The sequence below is a fragment of the Micrasema longulum genome, unplaced genomic scaffold (assembly GCF_059751315.1).
Source record: "Micrasema longulum isolate JH-2025_06_02 unplaced genomic scaffold, ASM5975131v1 h1tg000538l, whole genome shotgun sequence".
Classification (NCBI taxonomy): domain Eukaryota; kingdom Metazoa; phylum Arthropoda; class Insecta; order Trichoptera; family Brachycentridae; genus Micrasema; species Micrasema longulum.
In genome coordinates, this window is record NW_028277734.1 from 17,670 (window position 1) to 27,928 (window position 10,259).

The 10,259-nt window shown below is 35.9% G+C and overlaps 1 protein-coding gene across 1 annotated transcript; it reads right to left on the bottom strand.

Annotated features, from left to right (window-relative positions):
• Positions 1-1,430: 1,430 nt before the first annotated feature.
• Positions 1,431-8,359, bottom strand: LOC148280796 (uncharacterized; the record flags this gene model as incomplete). Its single annotated transcript, XM_088227777.1, has 5 exons — positions 1,431-2,966; positions 5,072-5,281; positions 5,849-5,951; positions 7,564-7,737; positions 8,137-8,359. Coding segments are annotated over 5 exons (797 nt in total), but the record flags the coding sequence as incomplete, so codon positions are not given.
• Positions 8,360-10,259: the final 1,900 nt, after the last annotated feature.

The window sequence follows — 10,259 nt, forward strand, 5'->3', positions numbered from 1 at the left end:
ATAGTTCCTAATTACATAAGGCGGGGAGAGTTGGATACTCTACACGATAAACTTTTCACTGCTCCAACTAGATAATTTTTCATCAGAAAACGTCACAATATTATCTCCATATAGGCACACAACTACACATCTACGCACTCCTCGATATCTTCAATACATTTATAATATCAACTTCTGCACGCTTATTCGAGATGCGATAGTTCAGAATAAAAACATTTCCAAGTCCGAGCGGATAAAAAACACAGTTTTGCGTGTGAAATAGAACGGTTACTTTTGGGTTAAAATTCTGGGAAAGGAAATCGGAAAACCGAGTAAATTTTTTACTATGGTCCTCAAAATGTAAGATGATTAGAATGACAGCTGTCAAACTCAAATCAATAGTGATGGGAAATTACTGATCACTGATCATGTACCGATCAAATCGATTTTATCAGTTTTTTCGTGCAAACATGAAACTCTGTTTCCAAAAATTGATAAAAAAAACGCAAAAACAAGCCTATTATAGTGTGCTGAATACAATTATTCACCAAAAATAAGACATTTATACTTTTTTCGTGAACATTATCAAACGAATTTTCATTTTATTAGATCAATTTACATTGATCAATTTGTCCATCTCTAACGTTTTTGCAAAATGATGTAACCTTGTAAGAACGTCGTTAATAATTAGGTTTATTTTATTTTTTTAAAGTTTTAAAGCTGATTTTATATATTTATCTTGATTTATAAGTCAAGAATTGTATTAAAAAAATTAATTAACTTACCAAATACGAATGATTTTTCGTGTGTCAATATAAATCACTCCTTAGACGTTACTACAAAGTTATGTCGTCAGTTTTTCTGACAACTGCCATTCTAATCATCTTACATTTTAAGGACTATAGTCAGCATTACGCATAAAAGTTCATTTTTTTGTTCGATAGCTGGGTGACTCACTCGTTTTGGAGTGAATTCTTGCCATTGTTAAAAATATGCATATACACCGTGTTTCAAAACCAGACCGCGAAACATCAGAGGAACATTCCTTGTGGTGATGAACCTTAAAAAAAATCCTTATAAAATTTTTCCATAAACTATTTTTTTTTAATAAAAGTAATAATTGAATGTAGTGCGTTATGCAGAAAGCAGCCAGCCATAGAAAAGTGAAACAGAGATAATAGCACTTTTATGAAACGAGTGAATAATCAAAATAAAATAAAATAAAATAAAATAAATATACACAACAGTTGGAATGTTTTTGACTTTGACGAATGATACACAATGAAAACATATTTTTTTTATTTATATTACTAACAAGAATCTTATTATGTATTTGACCAGTTTTAATGATTTTTAAATTCGTTAAGATTTTAAAGTGCTGTGGGTGTTTTCTGCAAATTGAGAAAAACCATTTTGTGATGTACACTATTTTCAGAAGGTGATTATTACAGTTTTTTTTTTTGTCTGAATGAGGCCTGGCTGTTTTTAGCAGAACATAGAATTGTCATTACTGCAACCGATAACACCAATACCTATTTTTTTCAAAATTGTGGACTGCCTGCTTTCTGCATAACTACGTTCAATTCTCTAAAGAAGCCCTTGAGCTCTATTGCATAGAACAAAAGCGATCCAAATGTTTGGTTTTAGTTTGGTTTTTAGTTTAACAACAAACGTGTAACGGACGGTTTCGATTAGCGCTCGCAATTCTCAACACAAGTACTTACGGCCAGTTGTATTGCAGTAGATAACTTCATGGCCAATAATCAAAGAATGGTTTTTCTCTGTATGGGCGACTCTATTAGGTTATTTTACTACTACAAAGAAATTGAGATAAAAAACATATTTGATTAATAAAGTGATAAGCGGAAAAGGGAAACGGGTGGGTAGGGGAGGGGTACGGGTTTTTGGAAGGAATGCTAGTCCGAGAAATTATGAATTTACTCCATTTTGAGATTATAAAGAAAAGTTTCTGAAAAAAAATTATTAGGATTTTCTCTGTGGTCTGGCCCTGGAAACACATTATATAATAATAATAAGTTGCATTAATGTAAATAAATATGTTTTTTTGGCACAAATTTACAAAATTTGACAGTTATTTTGTACAATAATTACTTTGGGGCATTCATCTTCCATTTGAGACATATGTATTGCATAAGAGACATTCATCAACCATTTTGAGACATTCATCTTCCATTTGAGATATTTCTCTTCCATTAAAACATTTGTTGTGTATTTTAGATATACATCTTCACATTTGAGAAATAAGTCTCCCATTTGAGACATTCATCTTCCATTTGAGACATTTCTCTTCCAACATTTGTCGTGCATTTCAGATATACATCTTTCATTTGAGAAATAAGTCTTCCATTTGAGACATTCATTACTATTTCATACAAATTTGATGAGTAAATTATGAAATTGTCTAAATGATTTTAAGTAAATAATTACAACTAACCTACAATAATAATAACCGACAAACTGTTAAAATAGCAATGTAAAATAAATAACAAAAATTAAATATGATAATAAAATGGACAGAATAGAATATTGCAAAAATTATCAAATACACAATTATTAAAATGGCAAATAGATTATAAGAATACAAGAAGCACAATATATAATACAAAAAACTCTAAATTATTAATAAACAGTTATTACGCACAGATTTCGTGAAAGATCGAGTCTAGAATAAACTAGATTATTTAAATAAGTCAAATTATGCAAAAATTGTATCAAATAGTAATCTCATCGTAAAAAACTGGTTTCCATTTTTTTTTTTATTATCGAGAGCTGTGGTTTCGTTTAAGCAATTGCTTGTAAAAATGTTGAAATATTCCTAGTACGGAATTGAATATTTTACATTATTTCTCATCAACTCAAAAGTCTGATATGATGGAGTTTCAGTTTTGTCTCTCCACCATGAAGCTGTACGTATATTCCTTGTCCAGTTGAAACATGCTTTTCTTTTTAATGACCGGAAATTGTATCTGGAATGAGACAAATAAAACTTTAATTAATCACAGAATTTTACATAACATAGGAATTGTTTGGTCTCCCGCCGGTCTGACGACGTCAGTCACGACGAAATCCGGTCACTCCGGAATGACGTCTACGGTAAAAGTGGAATTATCATTATAATTAAAATGCAGCTCCGCCAAGAAACGTCAGTAGAAAAACTCAATTTACTAAATAGGCTGAGGAGTACCGACAGTGATAGAGGACGGATCCACCACCGAAGGGTATTGCTACTTCTTCTTCTCTGTCGTTCCTCAGATCCGAGGGTCGTGATCGTTGGTAGTCTCCCCAGCCATCCCATGGACAATGTGTCTCCACCAGTGGCGAATGGTGATTTTATTTACAGGTAAGCTATAAAAAAATAACATATATTTGTACCTACATACGTAGAAGGTACATAATATAATGTAAGTAATATATACTATAAATTGATATTTTTTTGTGGTTCTGTGTGATACAACAACTCTCATCCATGAAATCAACTCAAACGACGTAACTTCGCGATATATTATATTAAATAGATATATTATTCATTACTTTAATAAATAACTCATTAAAAAATTTAATTAAAAATAGCACCATGAATTCAGTCGATATTAGGTATTCAATTGAAATGTCAACTGGCCGAATTGTTCTCGAAATTAATAGTGCTAAAAACGGCCGCGTCGAGCGCCATATGTCCTACAATGTGACGCATGAAAGTAATTATGGTCTTATGTCAAAAGTACCATCTTAAAGAAAAATAGCCCTTAAGAAATAATGTTTGAAATACTGTTTTCTAAATCAAGAATCTTCAAATAATTTGTGTGATCTGCTAAGATTAATCAATCTAGGAGAAAAAACCCGCACTGGGGTTAAGACATTCAAAATATAGTATACTTATTTGTATGAAAAAAAAGCTGGAATAATCGGCTAGTTTCTTGGCTCACCGCAGGCGCTGGGCGCGCTTTATTAATATTAATAATATTTATATTAGGATAAAAATACAAACGGTGGAAATGATTTAAAATAAATAGTAATTATTTATTTGTTTTTCTGCAAAAAAAGTTACAGAAAAACATTATTATGGTCAGTTAAATATAATGGTAAGCTGCGCATAATCGTTTCTATACACGGTTCGCCCCTGCTCTCCACCCTTCACGGCTCTGCGCCCTCTCCACAGCCTCATGTAGGTTCGCCGGTGACATTGTTTTCACCTGGCCAATCCATGGAGCTACTTCCTGGCACACTGCCCGCGATTGTTATTTACTCCACATTTTTTGCGTCCCGACTGGGTATTGCTACAAACGGGCACAATATTGTGTATTATCTTTTATTTTGTACGCTTAAATAATTAAAATTATACCTTTAATGTGGATTTCACTGCAAGCTGAACCTTAAACGGTCATTCATTGGTGCTTTGACCCTATATCTAAAATCTCACTATGGCACTTGACACGTGTGCCACCGATATTGCTATTACAGTCCTAAAAACACCCACGCGTTACGGTGCTGTGTAGTCACTACACATTAAAAAAATAAGAGATTTAAAAAGGGAAAAATGGAATATTTATAGGGAATGGCTTTAATTAACCATAATTTAATTCAAAGATGATAATATTTCAAATCTAACTGCTGAAAACATGAAAAACCATTGGGTATCGCTAACGACTCGGGCGAAACGTGCACCCGCGACAACTTCCCGAGAGCTACTGAGTAGCTATATAGTACTGGACTACGTGAATGACTAAATTACAAATATTGATGATATTTGTAATTTATCCCCGATTTCCGATAAAATGCTGTTTTTGTGCCTAATAGGTAGTTATTATTTAAAAACAAATGATTTCAGTGGATACGTAAATGTGTAATGGAGGAATACTGAAAATCTAAACCCAATATTTATTATATTTATAAAGATATTATAGTTATTAGACGCAACTACACATCACCGCGCACCGGGGAGGGAGGGTTAAGATTTTAAATATTTCAATCAAATCTGCTTCCGCTCTTCTAGTGAACTTGAGCCAAGTAAACTTTAATCGTCTCCAATTTTTTATTGGTCATATAATTAGGCATCTCGAGGCTTGTTCCTTACCGCTCGGATCCCCGAGAATCCCCCCAGCTTGGCGTTGAGCACGAAGGGCACGCCCTCCACGCCGCTCCAGCCGCCCAGCGTGGGGTGCGGCGCGGGCAGCGGGGGCGCGCGGCGCGGGGGGCGCGGGGCGGGCCGCGACGGCTGCAGGTAGGAGGGGCTGAGCGCCTCGTAGTCGTGCTGGGACGACGGGTCTCCCACCAAAGGGTATTGCTACAAACGGGCACAAATAATATATGAGGTGTGCATAGAATTAAAAATAGTCCAGAAGGAGCGTAGAATCATATTTGAATACATCGGACTGTGTCCGAAAAACCCCCCACTATGCCCCACTTTCACCGCGCGCATTCGTGATGTCGCCGAGTAATGTTGCACGATGGGAAAAAATATAATCATAACACAAATTTAAGGTTAAAAAAAAGAAAAAAGAAATCTGTTAATTTCTCTAAAATTTTATTGTGCACGCGGAAATATTGATCGACACAACAGAGTAGATAAGTAAAGGGTCATTAATTTAATAAGAGTAATTGAATTAATGAACTTTTAACTTAAAATATAAAACAAATTTTATTTTTACATAAAACGGATATTTTTATATCATGTTAAATATTATTTGATGTTTTAAAGAAAATGTCCACCACATAGTTGTTTAATCTGAAGTCCAATTTTCATTAGTTCTCTCATTAGATGAGCAAAGTAATATGTATTATTATTCCGGCTAAAATGACAATCCAACTGCGACATGTATAATATTTTCATACGGTTGAAAGAATAAAATACCCTTTTAGAAGGAGAAGGACTTTTCTTGCTCTCCTGAAGATTCAGTCTGTTGAGTTCCGCTACCAGCGCCGAAGTCTTGGGCGGTCTTTCTGGGGGAGCTCGTCTATAGTACAAAAAATAACAAATTATTTATTTATTTTATTTATTTATTCATATTGTTCTCTTACAAACTATAATTAATAATAAAAATAATGTGACCTTACTGGGGCGTCTATAGTACAAAAAATAACAAATTATTTATTTATTTATTCATATTGTTCTCTTACAAACTATAATTAATAATAAAAATAATGTGACCTTACTGGGGTTGCCCGTGCCGAGGACACTTAACAGTATACTTTTTAAAAATGTTTTTACACTTGAGAATAAACAAAGAAGACTAACTTAATAAACAGAGATAATTAACAACAGTTTTAAAAACTAGGTATTTATGTACATCTATATTATTTATATTACAAAACGCACAATGAAAATAACAAAAACCTCACATAAGCTATACACTTGTGGAGCAGTTGATTCAATATTGGTTTGGGCGAATGAGACAATCCATTTTACTTCTACCTAGCTTCTCTATCCATTTTTTTATAGCCTTTTTAAACATTTTCTGGTTACTTATTGTTTTAATAGATAGTGGAAGTAGGTTATAGATTTTAATTGAATAATACTCAAAATCCCTTTGACCGAAAGTGGTAAATCCAGACACTATTTGTTTGGCGGCCTCCGTGGTGTAGTGGTCAAGACGCTTGACTCACGCACGGAAGGTTCCGGGTTCGATTCCCGGTGAGAACACAAAAATTAAAATGTAATTTTTCTAAAGCCTGGGTGTTCTGTGATGTAATTCACCACTGTAATTGAGCCTCCTGGCCTGTTGTGGTGCAAAAAAAATAAAATAATAATAATAATTAAACCACATTAACTTTTCAGTTATAGGTCGATTGGTTTCGGGGTTACTTTTTCATCATGAGGACTTGAACTAACGTGGAATAACTTGCATTGTTATTTATGTGATAAAAAATATAAGAAAGAAACAAATAACATCCCATAACATCCGAAACAAATAAAATCAAGAGCAGATAACATCCCAGAACAACATTTTGACCTCCTCATAGATATGTACGAAGACAGCAGTACCAGGGTCAGAAGCCCTTCAGGATACGGCGAATGTCCAGTACCTTCATAAATTGAAACAATGTCTCAGATGGGAAAGTCGGGAGACATCGAAGCATCACTCTAAACATAATTTTTTGTACATTTCATGATAAATGTTGCGCAACCTCCCCAGCCCACTATACCATAGGTAGAGGAGGTAGAGGTGACTGGAAAGGAGCAAAGTACACAGTTCTGAGAGTGCCAATGTCCAAGATATTCCTCAGTGAGCTGGATACATAACACAGCTTTCTCAATCTGGAAATTAATGATGAGGATATTTAACCTAGTCAACTGTTTTTAAAAGCGATGACCTGTGTTACGTCCAAATAATTGTAGACAGGCTGGATTTCCTCCCAAGTGAGTTATTAATATCTAAATGTGTTGCAACAGAGAGGGAAAACATTTCTGAGAAGGGAATATGGAAGTCTAGGCGTTTACGGGGCTTATGACTAGTCGTTGGCGGGTTTAAGTAGCCACTTTACACATTAGTAACAAATTTAGATCAATGATGCTAATTCATCAAAATTTTAAGCTGAAATGAAATATTTTGTCCGTACATCACGTACCTCTTGTTTTGATCGGGTGTAAAGTGTCCGTTGAGTGCGACGTTTTCATAGTTGGTGCCTCCGTTGGTGACACCCTCCCTCAGCGGGGAGCACGGCCCCGGGGCAGGGAGGATCGCAGCGTGCACCGGGGAGGTGCCCCCGACCTTGTAGCAAACCATCACGCCATTTATCTCCCTGGAAAGAGAGTGAGGTCAGTCAACTATGTGTTCAATAAGTACTTTTGAAGCAGTTCAAGTTTTCAGAGGATTGAAAGTATTTTGTTGTCGTGTGGTCCAACTTGACAGCGGATGTTAAATTTTGTTTTACCGTTTTATTTAATACTGCCACCTTAACTGTTTGGCATTTTCTGTTAGGTCTTCAAATAATATAGACATGTGTGTTCGGAAATTAATGTCAGTGAGTCGATTGCAAAAAAGTTATTGAAATTTTCGTTACAACACATTAAAACTCTTCAAAATAGGTTCCTCCTGCAGCGGAATATGGATGTTCAAATATGGGCAGAATGGTAAATGCTGCACGGTGTGTAAAGTGGTTGCTCTCTAGGGGCTTTCGTGACCGCGGAGATGTGCTCACCCCGCGTACTGGAAGCCGTCGGGGGCCCTCTTGAGGCGCGAGCAGAGGATGATGTCCGTGAGCGGCGCGGGGGGCGCGCCGGGCGCCAGCAGGTAGCACAGCTGGCGCTTGCGCCAGGCGCGCGCCCCGCTGTCGGCCGTGAGCGGCACGGAGCTGTAGCCGGCGGGCGGCGGCTCCGAGGACGCCACCACGCGCAGCGCGGACACCGTGCGTCCCGCGATACCTGGGGGCAAACATCATGTTGAGGGTCAGACAGAAGCGATATTACTGATGATTCTATACGGATGGTTGAGTAAATTTCTAAGGTATACGGTTGTTCCGGACACGCGTAACTTGTAAATGATAAACAAACATGAATAAACAAATAACGAATTGTAAATGTAGTTAGGTACCCCGATATTTGTTAGCCAAGTGCTAGGTTCTCAATAAAGATAAATGGTTCGCTTTCGTAAGGCACTAAAAAGGACTGTTGTATCGTGTTTGAGATGCTTAAGGATAAAGGAGGGAGATTTTTCACATTAAAAAAGCCATAAAAAAATATATTCCCTTAGTAAATAATCAAATAAGTTTTCAGTACAGCCCTCTTTTTTAATTAAAAATTAACCAATCGGGTAACCCCACCTCTACCTCCCCCTTCTCAACTCCCTACCCATTCTTCAATAAAATACTATTTAAAAAAAAAAGTTTTGTGCATGTTTAGACATGGTGGTGCTCGCATCTCTATAAATCTGCATGTGATTTGAGTATTTTTGGAAATACTATATACAGAGTGTTCTTTTAACCCTGTCACATCCGAAACCACGACGATCAGTATAGGCAAGAAGACATATGAGCATATTGAAAAAAAAGTTTAGAACAAAGAAAGTTTTTGAAAATAAAATATTTAAAAAAAACAAATGTTTGCTTACTTCTGCAGGGCAGAAGCGAGGGGGGCGCGGCCGTGCAGTTGACGGTGTATCAGACTTCTCCCTCCTCATTTCTCCTCTGCAAGCAACCATTTGTTTTTTCTATATTTTATTTTTATAAATTTTATTCGTTCTAAAAAAATATTTTAACGAGCCAATATGTCTTCTTCCCCATACTGATCATCGTGGTTTCGGATGTGACAGGGTTTAAAGAACGCCCTGCATATACTACTGTGATGGCGAAGGTGGAGGTGTATTTTAGTATTTGCATGTTGGTGTGGTGAGTGTCCTGACGAAGAGACGGGTACGTCTCGAAACCGGTAGACTAAAAAAGTCGGTAAGTGGTTATATACTAATAATTACTAACATAAAGGTCCTTAAAATGTGACATGATTAGAATGACAGTTGTCAGAAAAAGTGACGACGTAACTTTGTAGTAACGTCAAAGGAGTTATTTATATTGACACACGAAAAATCATTTGTACCTGGCGTGTTAGTTAATTTTTTTATTACAATGCTTGAAACATAAATAAACATTAATATGTTAAATCAGCTTTAAAACTAAAATAAACCTAATTATTAACGACGTTCTTACAAGGTTACATCATTTTGCAAAAACATTAGAGAGGACAAATTGATTGAATAAAAAAAAATATTCTTTTGATGTTGTTCATAAAAAAACTATAAATGTCTCATTTTTCGGTGAACAATTATGTTAAACACACTATAATAGGCTTGTTTTTTATGTCAATTTTCGGAATTGCATGAAATAACTGATAAAATCGATTTGATCAGTGATCAGTAATTTCCCATCACTAATGAAATTAGTTTGACAGCTGTCATTCTAATCAAGCTATATTTTAAGGACTGTAGTTACAATACATACGTTCAGAATAGCACCGCAGAGCTGGTGTTCCGAACGCATTTACAGCGCGCTATACGCGTATTTAGTACGTAAAAAGGCGCTAAACCGCGCTATAATTGCGTTCGGAATACCAGCCCTTTTATTTAACTTCTGCATTGCTCGTGACCGCAATCCTCGAGAAGTTGGTCCTAGAGGAGTGGGGTCGCCTAGATACATTAAAACCACTTAAAACTAATGAAATGTTCACTTAAATGAATCAAACATTGGGAATATTTTCGTTTCCAGCGCAATTTCCAGCAAATCATAGCTACAGTGGCCTTAGGGCCGGTTGCATCGACAAAAGTTAAGTTAAA